General features: G+C 37.6%; 1 protein-coding gene across 4 annotated transcripts in view; it reads right to left on the bottom strand.

Annotated features, from left to right (window-relative positions):
* FARS2 (phenylalanyl-tRNA synthetase 2, mitochondrial) overlaps nucleotides 1–17333 on the bottom strand; it is a 226269-nt gene that overhangs the window by 173581 nt on the left and 35355 nt on the right. For 3 of the 4 annotated variants that reach the window (XM_088169809.1, XM_088169821.1, XM_088169815.1), the window contains one exon: nucleotides 326–961. In XM_088169809.1, the coding sequence (XP_088025935.1) occupies nucleotides 326–943 (618 nt within the window). In that variant the 5' untranslated portion in view covers nucleotides 944–961. Of the gene's footprint in view, nucleotides 1–325; nucleotides 962–16823; nucleotides 16928–17333 lie in introns of those variants that run through there. The other variant, XM_088169818.1, reaches the window with a different exon arrangement.

The raw sequence follows: 17333 nt of genomic DNA on the forward strand, positions 1-17333 counted from the left end.
AAGTTGTTTCATTTCAGATTATGTTTCACTTTGCTAGCTTTCAAATATATTGTCTTTCCATTTTTTCACATTTTCCTAGGGAATTTTATAGTTGTTTTCAAATTCACTTCCAGCTTTCAAAAACACTTTCCAGCTACATTTTTCTCAAATTAAAAACATTGCTATATGATAAATCCCTTGATTTTATCAATGTGCAGCATAAAATTGTTGCTGTAACATGCTTACGTGCACGAACCTTGTTTATGTGGATGATGTTTGCTTGCTGCAAACACAAGACCAAGCAACTTAGCCAAAATGTCTTTCATGCCAACTAGAGAATTCGTACCTCATGGCAGGAGAAGAGGCGCACTCCCTCCATCTGATGGAAGACTGGGTAGTGGGTGTTATCAATCGTGTCTCGGCGGTAGACATCTCCCACTGCCAGAAAGGCGTCCAGGCCAGAGTGTATCAAGTCCCACTGATGAGCTGATGTGTGAGCTCTTAGCATGTGGTCACGATTCAAGTAATAGTTATCCTCTTTCCTTCTGCTGGCATGGTTTTGTGGAATAAGTAAACTATCAAAATTTTGCTGGACAGTAACCACCGGAGAAAGACGGTCATACACGGAAAAGAGCGGAGTCCCACGGCGACCTAGGTAATGTTTGTAGAAGTGCTCCTTCACCTGCTCCTTGATTAGCCACAAAGGGTGATGTTTTCTGTTGTGCAAGTTCTTCCCCACCTTGGAAAGAATCTTCTCTGTGACATTACTGTAATCATCTTGAGGATAAGATTTACCAAGCAGTTCCACAGTATTTGAGCAGGGTGCACTGGCAGCAAAATCTGAAGGTACAGACTTGGATGAAGAATGCCTTGAATGGGTGGGGATTCCTCTTACCCTTACTTTTGGTGATAAAGCTGTTTTAGAATACTTAGCTACTCTCATGAATTTCCAGAGCATTGCCATTGTAAACTTTTTTATGATCTAGAGAAAGAAAAGAAATTAAAAATATTTGAGTTAGGAACAGCAATATTGCTGCAGGAACAGATAAATCCAAATGTCTGCTTGATTAGTATGACAAAGTTCCCATTACAAACCACTCTTTTGACTTCAGAGGATGGAAAATATCCTTGTGGTCAAATTTCAGCTAGGATATTTTATTCAGTTATCAGGTTTCTGCATGACTGCACCAGTATTAATGACTCTAGGCCTAGCCTGAATCCCATCCAGATGATGCTCTTTAAAGATGAATAAACATCAGGCCTTCTTTGAAACAATATTTTTCATCCAATTAAAACATGCAGCAGTAACCTAATATTACTTAAGAGAAACCTGGAAACTTAACAGTGCCCTTCAGCAGTCAGAACTCGCTTATAATAAGCAATTAACTTATTGCTCTATCATCTTCCCCATTAGCAGAAGCTGCAGAACATGTTCCACATCTACCTGATGCATGGGGCACGCACTATGCAATCATCACTAATTCTTACTTAATGCCAGACAAAACCAGTTTAACCTTTCAAACTACTGAACCACTGTGAAAAAACAGATGGCCAGACAAGTCATATATTTATATATAAACAGCTTATTAAATTCACATATGAGTATTTCACAAGACTCGCAATAAAGACTCCATATAGTCAGAACCAATGTTAGGATTTTGCAGTGAGCACAAAACCCCTTTTTCCATATGTTCCCCAGGATGGCTATTTTCACAGCTTCCACTGCTGTACAGGGGAGGCAGGCTTGTCAGATACCAGGAAGGCAAAGTGATGAGATTCTTCAAGTTGTCTGAACTGAAGAACTCATTTCCCATCAAAGGGCCATCTTTACACATCCTCCCTGTTCACAGACAGGCTTTGTGCTTCATGTGTACACAGCTGCATTCTCTGTAGAGTTCAAAGATAATTCCAAAACCAAAGAGTCTTGAGAGTGATGAACCTTTCAGTCACTCCATTTGCACGAGCCCATTCTGAGATGAAAAATTATTTTAAAATCTATAGTTGGGCTTCAGAAATATTAGCAAAGCTTCCAGTAAAATAATTAAGCACTAAAATTTGCTTATTATGGAATGGGAAAACAGAGGCATTAGAAGTTAAGGGACTGGGGAAAGGCATCTGCTACAAACTGGTTTGCATTTCTCTATGAACCAAGAATTACAGGGCCAGAGGTTTTGTGAGTGAAAGAATTTTCTGTGGAAGTTATCCTAAAGAACTGGGGGAAGAAAGGACATAAGCAATAATAAATGCACTACAGTTTTCAAGGGATACCTTCCAATCTTTAGGATTATAGTATCTGGATAGCTTTCCACAGAACACAAGGAAAACAAGTGTAAGTAACAAAATAAACAAGGTGAGACTATTTTCATACTCTCATGCTAAAAAATATCTATGCAAATAGGACAGACATACGAGAATACAGAGTCCCAGAAAAACAAATCTGTAAAAGGTAAGGAGTATGGTCACATTTGTCTTTCTCTCTTCTGGCTTATATAGAAGTTTTCCATAGGTCTATTTCCTCAAGTAATTGTATCTCAATCAATCAAAATAAAGGCAAGTTGGGTAGACAGAAATTAAACCTGGCGGGTGGGGAAGAGTAAGATTACTGAATATTTGGTTTAACCCTTTTACTAGTAGAATATATTTAGAAATAAATAACAGCTATAAATTTTATCTAGTTTTGAAACTTTTAAGAATGACTGCCTTTGGGAGGGGTGCAGTTAAGAGTTTACAAAACTATTTCACCAAATTAGCTCTTCATCACTATTGAGAATGTTCTTCAATAAATGAATTCACTCACACACACCTCTGATAGAAGCTAAGCAAGGGATAGTCTTACATTTTGAATAGAGACTCCATTTTCCTGAAACATACGTTCTCCTTCATGGAAAGTGAGCTCTCATTTTCAAACAGCTGCTTGAAGTACCCAGTCCTAGTCAGATAATGAATTCAGCTTCCCTTAAGTAAATATCACCATCTGCCCATACATTTATTTTTCTAAAAACTTAATTCAAAACTTACACATAACCGTAATGTACAAAAAAACTCTCATAACTTTATTGTGATTCTTGTGATGTTTGCTGCTTTCTTAAATATCATTCCTCTCAGAATCAGACAACCATATGAGAAGCTTAACTTTCACATAAACAGTTTCGATGATTATAAATTTATGGAAAAATAAATAAGAACATGCACCACATGTATTGGGGGGGTACTCTGTTTGTTTGTTTAAGACTCATTCTTTTTAAGGAAGACTCCAGTATATACATCTTCAAGGGCTTACCTGATGACATTTCAGTATTTGTAATGAGGAGCCCTGCTATTAGTTTCTAACAGTTCAGAAACACTCTTTTTTCTGAGCAAGTGATATATACTTCTCACAAACTCGTACAGGAGAAAAACCTACGGATGAACTTGTATCTGAATTTTCATCCTAATATTCTGCCTGTGCCTTAATTAGTTGAACAGCATTATTACCTGCATTATTATTCTAATCCAAAGCAAAATCTGAGCAGTAAATAATGTGAACAGTAAGAAAAGTTATAGTTTTTTGACGAATTATCCAATGTCCAAGTACTGCAAACAACAGCAAGCAAGCATGAAATGTGCCCCTAACATGGTATAACACAGAGTTCCAGAAACACAGGTCCTTCACCAAAACTGCTGCTTCCCTCTCTCACCACAGTCACGTATTCCTCTTTCAGAATCATTACAGAAAAATGATATTGGACTTAGTTCAACTCAACTGGTGATAAGTCACATTTGGACAGAGAAACCACAGAGAAGAAAGAAAGTAAAATATGTTTACACTCTGCAGACTGTACACAAAATCTGCAAATCAAAAAAATGTTTACCAAGGCAAAGAGCAACACTGGAAAATAAAGACATTTCTTCATCTTTCTTCTAGCAATATATACTTGGTGTTAAGAATACACTAATTACTTATGTCCACTTATAATAAACAGACATCCATTCATTTATTTCTATTTATTTTGTCTACGTTTATCTAAATGTCTGGAAAAGCAGTTTAAATGTATCATTTTCTTGCTTTATTTCCACCATGCTTTTCACTTGGCAGGGAAACAAACCTATGTTCTGTGCACACTGAGGAAACCTGAATCCCACAGCAAGGCCTGCCAGCCAGCTAACAAGAACAGCGAGCCAAACAGCAGCTGCAGGTCCTGTAGCTGAAAACAAATACATAAACAGGAAATAGACATTGAACGACCACCACTGGCATCTGTGATCCAAAGACTGCAAAACCCTCCACCAGCATCACCAGTGAGTCCTGCACTCTGGCTTTGGCAGTGGCTCTGGCTTGCAGCTGAGAGCTGACACAGGGCTTTGGATGCAAGGATGTTCTGATGGCAGCTCCGTGTGGGGCTCCTCAAAGCTCTACAGGTGGATATGCAAGCATCAGCCCCAACACCTCCTATTCTACATGTCCTCAGCCAGACACCACCACTGACACATTCCAGGGTATCTCAGCAGCTCCCCTGAAGCTCCATGGGCTCAGGATGCTGTACCTTAGTCCCCATACTGAGATGTCTACCACAACTCTAGTGTTGGATAGGAATGACACCATACATTACCTTGTGCCAATATGCTTGGAACTATGCTTGTACCTAGGCATGAGATTTTGAGCAACTCCAAGGCAGACCAGAGGGCAGGAGGTGGCATCCATGCCACCCAGGGGTGGAGGCATAAGAACAACCCTGTCCATGCTGTGCACAGACCAGGCATCGATACAACCACTCTTACCAACATCAGTCCTGCACCACAGACCCTGAGACATTACAGCAGTTTGATTTGAAGGACAAGGCTCCTTCCTCCCCCACGGAAAACCAACCATTCCCCATGCAGCAGCCCAGCAGACATTACACATGCTGAAGTACACCACAGTCAGGAGCCTGACAACAGGGAAACAGCAGACAGAATACATCAAACAAAAAATTCCATGGTTTTGGAGCACATGCAAAAGGCAGTTTGATTTGATAAGGGATCATACTGCTGTACTGTTAAGGAATGTCCTTTCATGTCTAAATCCAGGTTTCCATGTCATAGCGCAGCAAGGATTAAGACAGCATTATCACAGCTGCAGTGGTATTTGTCACAATTCTCCACTACCCAGCTGAGGTTTAGGAAAGAATCGTAGACTCAGTGAAATTCCTCCTTACACCTGCTTTGAAAAAGGAGGAGAAAAGAGGGGTAGTTCAGCAACTCACAATGAAAAGAGACAGTGTTGTGCACCAACATTGTTTTATTCACTCACCTCCCCTGTAAAAGTGGAAGAGAGAGAATGCTCCTGTTTGAGCAAACTAGTGGCCAAACTAGCCAGCTTTTGGGGCCATTAGCTTGGTGAGCCAAGGGCACCCTCACTCCTGCTGACCGCTTTTCTCTCTGACCTGTGCTTTCTACAGCTTATGGCTACAGAAACACAGATGGGCTACTGCATACATAAACCCAAGTACATGACGGGTTTGAAACCAAAATTCTACAAAGATGAGAGTCTGTCTCCTATCCAAGAATAGCTAATTAATGCAAGACTCTGAAGTGCCATGGAAAATGTTAGAAAAGTTGGGCTGCCACCATTTTGTGATGTGACAGCTTTTATCTACCGTATGTGTGGGGAGGGGAGTTCAACCAACATAGCATATGTTAAAACAAAAATTATAAACATATGTTAGGCTGCTAAAATTGGACATTTACCAGCCTGCTTAGCAATTTAGCTAAGCATTGAATTTTAGTTTTGAAAACTATGTAGGCATACAGCAGCAAATATCATTGTATTGCCATGACCGTATCTGCATTGCATAGGATATAACATAAATTATTTTGCATGCAAAACTAATAACAAGCTCATTTTTTACTGCTCATTTTAAAACGATGACACATTGTTGCACACCAGAACAGACTACTACTGAGCATGCTAAATTTATGTAATACACACAGACTTCTGAAATAGCCTTACAGATAACTTAGAATCGATCCATTTTAGAGCCTGACCTTCCAAGGGCAGAATATTATCAGACATCCCTGATGATGGCTAAACACTACTAAAGTACTTCATGAACTATAAAGCACTGGCAAGATAATACAGTTTTCAAGTATTTGGCTCTTAATTTTTTCATGTTCTTGGAGTTCATCTAGTTAATAATCTGTCAGTAAGTTCCAGAAACACAAAGAATAATTTTTTATTATTATTTTGTTATTTTGGTTTTATTCTTGACTGAAGCAAAAATATGTCATAAGCTGGCTGGCTGTCTACTCTGCAATGGTGATACATTAATCATGATGCCACCTTCAGCAACATTCTGAGGCTTGCAAGATTGAGAGAGAAAACTAAAAAAACCTTTTCTGGGATAAGGCATAATCCCACTTTCTCTCAGTGCTACATATAAGACTTCCTTAAATATGAAGGGTATTAAGAACCATGCTCCCTTTCCAGTAATGCAGAAGATGCTGATTGTATGCACAAAGGCCAGCATCTCACGGCCTGTCTCACACACAGGAGCAGCTGAAGGCAAGCACAGAAAACGTGGTCCACACTGCTGAGGCACACCTTCCACCATCTGCACCACTCCTACAGGACTGCAAGATGGGCCAAGATAATCACAGTGAACAGCAAGTCTTTGGAGAAGGGAACATTTCTCTGGGAAAGCACCCATTTCAAAATGTCTTGCATCATCCCTTGAGGCCATTCACCATTCAGCTGCAGGCTGGATGCTGGAAATGATGACAAAATGCCATCCCACTGCAACAAGTTTCAGTTCCCCATGCAGGCCTCCAACGGTGCTGCAGGCTCTGGCTTCCCTGCTAAACAGTGTCACTATAGGATTGTTCAGGTTTATCCATAAGTTTTCCACTTACTAAAAGGATAATGCTTCCAGACATATGATTCAAGGCAAGTAAAATGCATTTCAGTAACCAGAAAATTTGTAAACTCTGTAGCTGTGCTGTCAACTGGTATGAGACCATTTCAAGACAGATATAATCAGATTTCAAGTTTTAGTAAATTTGTTTTAAGCAATTGAGGAGTATCCACGCACTGGAATTTGTGATCAGCAAGCTAATCAGGTACCTCAAATTCTTGAATTATTGAGACAGTATATAATTTTTCAAAAGATAAATATATACAGCATAAATGACATTAAGAGTTAAAGACCAAGGACAAACAAATTCAGACTTCTGGGTGGTGGAAAGGCACCAAACTCTCTAATATGCAAATTTCAGAAGTATAAGGTGAAAAGCCCAACCACACTATTTTCAGTCGGACTTTAAAAAAAAAGATGAATAAAAACAAAATAAGCAAATTCAGAGGAAAGAAACTATTGTTGGAAAAAGGAATTATATATATGCATGACAGAAAGTTAAACTAAGAAATATCATCCCTGCTCAGAAACAATATCTGGCTTTCTTTCATTTATACATTAATTACGTCTCTTTTTTTCTCACAAACTAAAACAGGTCGTTATTTACTGAAGAAATGTCAATAAGGCCCTTTAGTGATAACATTCAATAGTGCATAATGACTAAAGCACACAGAACTACTAAAAATTAGACAGCTGTGACCTGATCTCCTGTTGACATTTCTGTGTTCTTCCTTACCTTCACAATGAGACAAAACAGCTAATAGTCAATTCCATATTTTAAGGGAAAATTCTCATTACACAAACATATTTTGAATACATTACATTACAAATTACATACTGTGAAAAGGCAATGCAGAAATTATTCTTAAATATTCTCAAATGTGTCTACTGCTTTTAAAATATCCATTTTTCATGGAATGCAATCTGAAAAAACACTACCTTTGGCTGCTGAGGGAATATTCTTTTTCCAATGCCTTGAAAATGTTGCCAAACAGCTTTCTGCATTTGTAAATAACTGTCAGATGAAAGGGACAGAGACACTTAAATACCTATAAAATTCTCACTGCAGTTAAGATTACCACTATCTCTTCTGCCTTCTTTTTTCCTTCAGTATCTGCAACTAATTATCTGTATTTTTTTTACAGAGGCATACACCACCAAGAATTTTATTCCTATAGAGTTTCATATTGAGTAAAAATAAGTTTGTTTAGAAATTAAATATTAGCAGTATTTATGTGTAGCAGGGGACTTTCCTAGTTCTCACCAATTAGCTACACCATTTGGGCATCATAAAACTTTAGAGACCTCATCCTGCTTTAACAGGAAGAGGGAGTAACATTTTTTTTAAAAAAAGCTATTAAATACCAAGAATGGGACACATGCAGACTTGGTAACAGTGCAAAAGACAGCAGAGGGAACCAAATGATTTAGATGGGACATGCCAGATGGGGCAGCTGACATGACTCACTAAGTTCATCCACAGGTGAGAAAATCTTCAGCTTTACCTGCTCTATCCCCATAGCACTAAGTCCATCCTTCAGGAGTACTGAGGAAATCTGTGACTTACTACAGATCTCTGGATGCCCTCCTTAGTAATGTAGTTAGAATAATTTAAGTATTGTTATAAAATAACAAACATAATTTATAACAGGTATGTAATCAACAATATTTAAATCAAACAAGCCTTTCTTAGGATGTTTCAACCCTAAAGAGCAGCAGGAATATTGCAAAGTTTGTGCCATATCAATTTTGTGTCATGTCAAGCTTCAGAGAGATCAGTTTCACAAATCTGCTATCATCTTAAAACAAAATATCACCAGAGATCCACACCTCAGACCTAGCTGGGATATGAACTTGGTCTCAACTCAAGCTCGAACTCAGCTGTTGTAGCATTCCTTGGTCTGTCTCTGTTACAGAAATAATGAAAGTGTGAACAGACAGAGCCTTTATCAGGACTATGTATATTTCAAGAGCCAATCAAAAAAAGAAAGAGGCAAATATCTCTATGGATTCCCCATCAGAATCAATAAGTCTCACAGACTTCAGGATGGATAAAGAAGAGAATATGTGGATGTTTGCAGCAGAGACTCCACTGCAGCACAACACCTCCCAGCTGGAAAGTGTGTGGTCACGTGTGTACAAATAAGTCATCTCTAGTTTGAACTGCACAATCTTCATTTATCTGTCATGGGCTCTGACAAAGCATTTAAGGAAAAGATTAGAAGGTTCCTACAGAAGGAACTACATTTCCCTGCCTGGGGCATACCACTTGTCTGAGGTTGGTAGGAACAGGCCTGAAATATTAATGAGTAAGCCATTTGTCAAGAAAATTATGCAAGAAAGCTTGGCAGCCATACAAAGGGGTTAGCAATAAGATACCAAGCTAGAGCAGTGCACACTCAGTACTTGAAAGAGAAAACAGGAAGGAAAACATTTTAAAATCACTTTCATTTGCCTGTCCACATTCCTAAGCTTTGGAAGGAAATAGTAAATTAGTGAGTGAGTAGAACATCACACTCAGTCATAACAGGTACTACTAAAAGGGACTATGAGCTGCTCTAGGTCTAGAATTCATGTTTTCAAGTATTGATTCCTTTGAGACATTTCTTCTGCTGATAAACTTGCTTACCGCGTAGCATGTGAGTTAAGAGGTGTTGTCACGACAGAAGCCACTTAATTATTGAAAATTCACATAAGTAAATGGGAAAAAAACCCAATTCCCACAAGGAAAAGACACACAAAACCAAAAAATCACAATCTTCTTGAGATATCCTCACAAAGCATAGTGATGAAAAGCAAAGACAAAATTGCAACCACTCTGTTAAAATCTTTACTATGTAAATAGACTGAAGACCTAAATCACTTCTAGGAGTTTCCAAGTATCATTTCTCCTTAAGAGGAACTTGCAAAAGAAAAAGATTTAAAACACTTCAGTCAGACTCCATGTTTCATATTTATTTTTAATTTTTATATAATTATAATGTAAATATGTTTTAGGGTCAGCTATACTATAATTTTATATAGCATTCTTTATATAATAAATTTGAAGGCTTAGTTTTTAAGTAGACAGTGCTAGTTTATATTGTAAGCAAACCTGAAAAGCATCCAAAGCATCACGGTATATTAAAAAGCAATCTAAAATTTGCATTAAATAAGATGATTGTCAAATAAAGCAAATTAATAATTTATTTTGGGTTACTAAAACATAGCCATAGTCATCTTGCCAAATGCTAAACATGTCCAACACTGTGATCCATAAGTTTAATCACTAATGACACCAATTGGACTCACTGACATACCCAGAACAGTGTGATTCAGCAGCATTTCGACTTTCATTAAGCAGCACTCTGCTTTTCCAAAGCATATCTCTACACAGGATCTCAAAAAGCTTTTCAGCCATTAACCAGTTAAGCTCTACAATATGCCTATGGGAAAAGTATTGCATTATTTATACCCATTAGTGCAGAAGCTCCCAAGTCAAAAGCATTGTATCAACATCTTGGCTTTCACCCTTTTTTTCCATAAATTGTTTTGACTATATTGCCATTTTTCTCCATGTTCAGAATTTTTTTGTTGTTTGCAATATCATTTTATCAACAGTTTAACAAGTATAACTGCTACTGTGAATAGAATCAAAATGTTTTGAAAGCTGCTTGCCAGAACTGCCCATTAGGAACCACACTGAACAGTTCGGAAATACTGAGATATTCCCATTGAAACAATCTTCTCCTTGAATGTGCAGATTTTTAAGGCTCAAACCTACATTCCTTGAGCAAGAATTACCATGTCATTGCCCTGCTTTGTATTGTGGCTCAAACTTCAGTGTTATTGTAATTACAATTATGTACTTAGAATGATCAGGAGATATCAACTGTAGAGGCAGAAGACATTTAGGGACGATGGGAAGGTATATAAATGAAGCTTTATTGAGGCAAACAGGGAAATGTAAAACTTGGTGGACTGACCATTGCTGCTGTACCTGTTCCATGGCAGGTTTGGTCTAAAACCCAACATGGCATTCACAAATTGTCATGGTCTAGACAGGATTTCACCTCTGGTCACCATGCTTACCAAAACCAAGGACAGCATTTACTTGAGGAAATTAATGAGGAAATTATATCACAGAAGCACAGTATTGTTAAGGCTGGTAGCCTGTTCCAGTGCTCTCTCACCCAAAATGTAAAGAAGTTCCTTCTCATGTTGAGATGGAACTTCTTGTTAATTTTATTTTATGGCCACTGCTCCTCATTCTGTCATTGGACAATACTGAAAAGAATCTGGCAACAAGAATCCTCTTGACAGCTGCCTTTTTGATATTTATATGCATTAAAGCAATGCCCTCTCACTCTTCTCCAGACTAAGCAGGCCCCGCTCCTGCAGTCTGTCCTCATAAAAGATGCTCCAGACCCCAATTCATCTTTGTGGCACTCTACTGGAACCTCTCCAGGAGCTCCTTGTCTTTCCTGTACTGAGGAGCCCAGAAATGGACACAACACTCCAGATGTGACCTCACCAGGGCTGAGCAGAGGGGCAGGATCACCTCCATCCACTTGTTGGCCACTCTCTTCCCAATGCACCCCAGGATAACATTGGCCCTCCTGGCCGTAAGGGCACTGTTGGCTCATGGTACACTTGTCATCTACCAAACTCTGTTTGTTGGTGACCTCTTTTGGGGAAGTTTCACATTGTACCTAACACCACTGCTACTCTTACCTCAGATTTGGCTCTGCAGGGGCCAAAAAGCTTGGTGCCAGCCTGGCACAGCAGCCAGCATTTGCTGAAGAGTTTTGCAGAACCTGTTCAGCAGAGCTTGCACAAAGCCCACAGCAAGTTCAGAGTAAAGGAAAAAGAAAGCAAATCTCTTCAATGTCAAGGAACAGCAAGAGGGTGTCTACTACACCATGCATTGTTACCACTATAATATGCTTAGAAACCAAATTATTATCGAACAAAGATGTCCGTCTCAAAAGTGCAATAAGGTAGCAAACAGTGACTTGCTGAGACCAAAATCAACTACACGGGACCTGAGAAGGCCACAATGAATTAGCTTTATGGTAAAAAGACATGGCCACAACCCCTCAACCCCAGATACATAAAATCCAAAACACTACTGCTACAATAAGCTGCAAGTAAGGAAAATCAGGTCTCATTTAGCAAAGAAAAACATAACCAGCATTTACGCAACACTTAGCTTAAATAGCCACAGATTTATGATGTGTGGCAGTATCTTTTCCTTATGAAACTTTCATATTACATTCCTGGAATTCCAGGGACAGCTGTCCAAAGCTATTAAATAAAAATGATGGTTCAGAATTGTTTTATTTTCTGTACCTGCTAGTTCAAATGTACAATTTTTCAACTATAGGCTATCATGTAAGCAACATAAGGACTGACTCTGTTTTTATTTTGGGAGTACTTTTCTCCGCAATTATTCTCTTATTTGGTCTTAAAAAAATATTAACTTCATTTTCATGCTACTGCTCTACATATACTCAAAGAATCAAAAGATTTACAGGACATTTGTCCAGCTTACAATATGATACAATAAAATCTGACCTAGCATAGCACACTGACTCATTTTCTATGCAACATCAAAATATGAATATTGGACGCTACTTTTGAGGCTGAGTAGACAAAATCATATTCTTCACTTCTGATGAACCTGATTTATCTACAAATTTACTGAATGTTCAAATGTGAACTTTCAATTTATTCAAAAACATGCAAGCAAAACTGCAATAATTTCTATGCATAGTTGCAAAAACATCTTACTGCAGTAGCTCTAAATTAAATCTGCATGTGGCACTTTCAAGTTTGTAAATTACAACTAAATATTTCTAGGCGTTTACATGTTCCTACCCTACCAGCCAAGGGTGAAAAGTCTCAGGATAAAGGTTTTTTTAATTCTGAAAGTAAAAGCTACTACCCTGGACCTTTCTGGCATTTAATTTTCTGCCATTCCAATGCACTCATTGACATCTGGGCTAGAAACACTTCTTTTCCACTTCTCTCTGTCATCTGCTGGGAGACAGAGTAGAATAATTAGATTGACTCAAGCAGTTCTGATTGCTTTCAGTGTGTGGTTCACTTCTTGACACCACAGAGAAGAGTTGTGATAAATAAGGATCAATAGACTGGATAGGAATGTTTGAATTTTCTTCAAAGCCAAAGAGCAATGCCATAAAAAAATGACTTTTTTTTTTAAGGCAAGTTATTTGGGAAAAAAACTTGAGTGAGTTTATTGTGTAGCAAAGTTTACCAAAGAGCTATGAAGACTAAAATTTAAACAAAATGAAATTGAAGTCAGTCTTTTCAGTTCTCATTTACTTCTTACTAGAAACACAGCTCAAAGGAAAGGAAAGCAATCAAGGCATGATGTTAACATTTCAACATCAGTTAAAGAAGAATTAGATCCTGTGGAGGGGTCTTCAATCACATACTGTTGCAAAATCCTACACAAAATACACCATTACAATCAGCACCTCTGTTCATAATTAGAGGACAAGATCAAATACTGTGTACAGACAGGCAGAAAAAAAATAATAATAATAAATTACAACCTCTTGCTTCCAGGCTCATGCTATTTAATTAAGATAGAAATAGAGGAAAGGTAGTTTCCTGCATTATTGCTGTCATAGACCTGTTGTGGGCATTCAGTCTTCTTTAGCACTACATGAATTTAAGATAAAGTAATTTTAAAGCACTCATTAAGACTTTTTTCCTTAAAGTCTTAAAGCCAGCTTCTTCTCACAGTAGAGTAGCAAACTAGGGAAAGCTCTTCTAATGTCTCTTTATACTTTCAAATTACTTCTCTGCTATTATGATTAACTGGATACCATGTGAAGTGAACAAATCATAATTTTTCATCAGAAAAAAAAGAGGTAAATTTCAGCACTCTTTAACTTGATGTGCTTTTTGTAGCACTTTTTACAAGTTTGCAGTAAATTGCAAAATAAATAATATAAATATATTTTTGGTGTGTCCAATGATGACATATATTCACACTTAAGGCTGAAATTCACCACTTTGCAGAAGGGTGGCACCCAACTCATTGCCAGGTTAAGCCTTATAAAGATAACTACAAAATCATGCACAGTTCTGATGCCTGAGTCCTGCACTGGATGTATCTCACATAGCAGGATTTGCAGCTTAAGGCCTGAATTCAAATCTGTTTACTGAGAACTTCAGAACACAGACTTTTGACATACCAGGTACACTCAAAAACATCTTGTGTAAATAAAATTACATCTCCATAAGAATGTCCTCCATTCAGCTGTTCAAATAATTACCACATTCATCTCCATCCTAATGGTATCCACACTTGATTCAATTTAAGTTCCAGGTGCATCAAATTTAGTGCAGTCAATACAACTGTCATGCTAATTTATGTTATTTCACTCAAAAACCACAAGTTTATTATTAGCAATCTGTGGGCAATTAGTGTAAATATCAGCAGACTTGGATTTATCTTAATTACTGTTTGTTTCAATTCCATAGGCCAACAAGAAATCATCTATAGTAAGAATATCAATGACTTTATATCTAGTTGTACTCATGCTGCTGTGTTTGGCCCTCTCTCTCTCTTGGAAAAAAAAAATTACATTGAATTCTGTGTATTTTTCAGTATGTCACATAATGCCTTCAGGACATACAATTTAGTCCATGACAGACTTCTTCCTATAGATACAAATGACCCAAAACACACTAGTGAAGAAGTGAAATATAAGTTCTGAAACAAAATACTATTCTTTGATATTTGACAGGATACTTTCATATTTGTCTCTTCTATAGCAACTGTGATCTGCATTGTTATAAGCATCCAGGAATTACAGGAGTCCAACAGAAGCCTGACTATTAAAGCTACTAAAACAGTCACAGAATATCCTTATCTGACCATTCAACTACTGGCTACTTATGTGCAAACAAGCCCTTCCAACTTTTCTTTTTGTGCTATGAGATTCAGCAAAAATAAAGTCCTATTTCGCACTTAGGAATAACTACTCCTACTTGTTCCTTATGCATCATCACATCATTAAAAATTTCAGTTTTTATTCTTTCCCACTGAGAAATAGTGGTGAAAACAGGCCAGAAACCACAAGACTCCTGATTTCCCTTTTATGCTTCCCACCTTGTATTACCAAAGAAAAGGCAGCTGACTCCCTCACACATGCTTTCTCATAAGCAGGTGCTTTCTACAGGAAACTACGAGTGAATGAAGGCAAAATTTGATTTTATGACCCCAAAAAATCATTAACAGCTCTCTGTCAAACACAAGATGGTTTGCTGAGTGGGTTTTTGCAAGGATCTGAACTTGGTCCAGTTTCAGGGCATGTTTCCATTAGCAACCTACAGAACTGAACAGAGGACATGCTTAAATCTGCTGATCATCAAGAGCCAACACTGCAGGTATGCTGGATAAACAGGGCTGGAACCCAAAATCATTCTGTCAAACTAGAGAAGTGGTCAGAAAAATAACAGAACAATTCATCAGGGGCAAGTCCAACTTTCTGTACTTTGTCAAAGCCAGCTGCCCACTGATAGCAGAGCAAATAAACTGCTAGACAACACCTTCCTCAGAGGGGAACCAGGGCTTCTAATAGACCATGAGATCAATAGAAGTTCAAAATGGCATTCAAAAAAAAAAAGGAAAGAGTTATCATGTGGTTATATAAACAGGAATATATGCCACATAAAATAGGAAGCATTCCTGTCTTGTTTAGCAGGAAGGAATAAATAAGCTAAATTTTGGCATAATCCAAAAAAATACAAAACAATTTGAAGTGCAAAGACAGTAGCAGAAATTACATGTCTCAAAAAAGGAATTACACAAAAAGACTGAATATACTAGGACTATATAGCCAGAGGAAACAAACTAAAGGCACTTTTACCATCATCATCAGATCTGGAAGAATCTGGAATAATCTTGTCTACACTGCACCCTGGCTAGAACATGTAGCAATTCACCTACCAAAACCAAAATTAGAAAAATTTGTGTGAATTATAAAGTGAAGTCTTTTTGCAAATACAGTGACATGTTGTAAGAGAGGGCTTGTGCAGACCCTATTGTAGTTTTATTACTTTATACAGATTTCTGAACAGCTGTGCTAAGAAGAAACAGGTGTAAAATTCAACCTGCTTTGGGGGCCAGACTAGTCAGTATCTCAAGGTCTTTCCAGTCTTATTGTGGTTTGTTATAATTTCTATGATCATTATCACAATTTTTTTTTAATGAAGCACATATTAAGGGTTTATTCCTTAGAGGTCTATCCAAGTCTTTCTTTCAGTCACGGTTTTAATGGTGCTCATGGCTTTATGCCAGTTATATTGCTGAAAGCTTAGCAGGTGATGTATTTGCTTATAGGCACTGTCATATTTTATCCATCTCAGCATCTATTTAGTAAGTGCTTTAACATTCTAGAGTATGGCAGGTGCTATATAAAACACAGCATTATTTTCCATATTTTATTCCCCTCACTGGCATCTCTACTCTCAGATTAACTGGCAAAAGTACAAATATTCACAGCAATTTTTAAAAAGAAAGTTTGAATGCTCACTGACAGCCACAGTTAGCTGTGTAAACAAAACACGACTCAACACTGTTCCTTCTCTATTACAACAAAATTTGTCAGCAGTTTTTTGTTTAGATGGAAATAAGACAGCAGACAAACTGCAGTGGCCATTCGGACAGCACCTGCTAATTCTGTGTTGGAACAACTCTACCTGGTTTACTTAACATGCACTATGGTGGTATTTCAACTAGTCCCTTCTTGTTTCATGGCACAGGATAGGCAGGAAAATCCATATGGATTAGGCTTTTCCATTCATAATTTCATGCTACTCTTGTAGGATTTCTAGGTGGTCTAGGTAAAAACTTCCACTGAAATTAATGGATTATACTAGAAGCATCTATGGAAATCATACTGAGCTGACAAGATACTATTTTTACTCCATTCTTCAAACTGCAGTCATACATACTGTGATGTTTAAGCTTCTTTTTTTAGTATTCCTTCATACAGAAGTCATCATTTCCATTACTTGGGTTCTTGAAAAACTTCTTCTAATTTCTCTTCAATCTTGCTTTAGAGAATAAGAGGTCTGAAACTGAATACAATACTCAAGAGTCAATATTTCAACTGATATTACTGAAACATAAAGTAACTTCAGGAAGGTCATCTCCTCCTCCTATCCTAATGCTTTTCTTTACTTACACTTCATCTTTGCTGAACTCCTCACTACAGCAAAATTAAATATTAAGCACAACACAAACCTGTATGATGCCTGTGACTCTACTGCTTGAAGGACTTGAAAATAAAATATTCCTCCTTTTATTTAAGCAACAAATAGCAATTTGTTACTCCAACACCTCTAAGTAGAGTCACATAGAAGTGCAAAGAATATATTTGAATTTTATTCACAACACTTTCACTTTTTTCCATCACTATAAGATACGAACAGCAATGTCACCTAACTAATTATGGCTGATGT

The sequence above is a fragment of the Sturnus vulgaris genome, chromosome 1 (assembly GCF_052056855.1).
Source record: "Sturnus vulgaris isolate bStuVul1 chromosome 1, bStuVul1.hap1, whole genome shotgun sequence".
In the NCBI taxonomy this organism is placed as follows: domain Eukaryota; kingdom Metazoa; phylum Chordata; class Aves; order Passeriformes; family Sturnidae; genus Sturnus; species Sturnus vulgaris.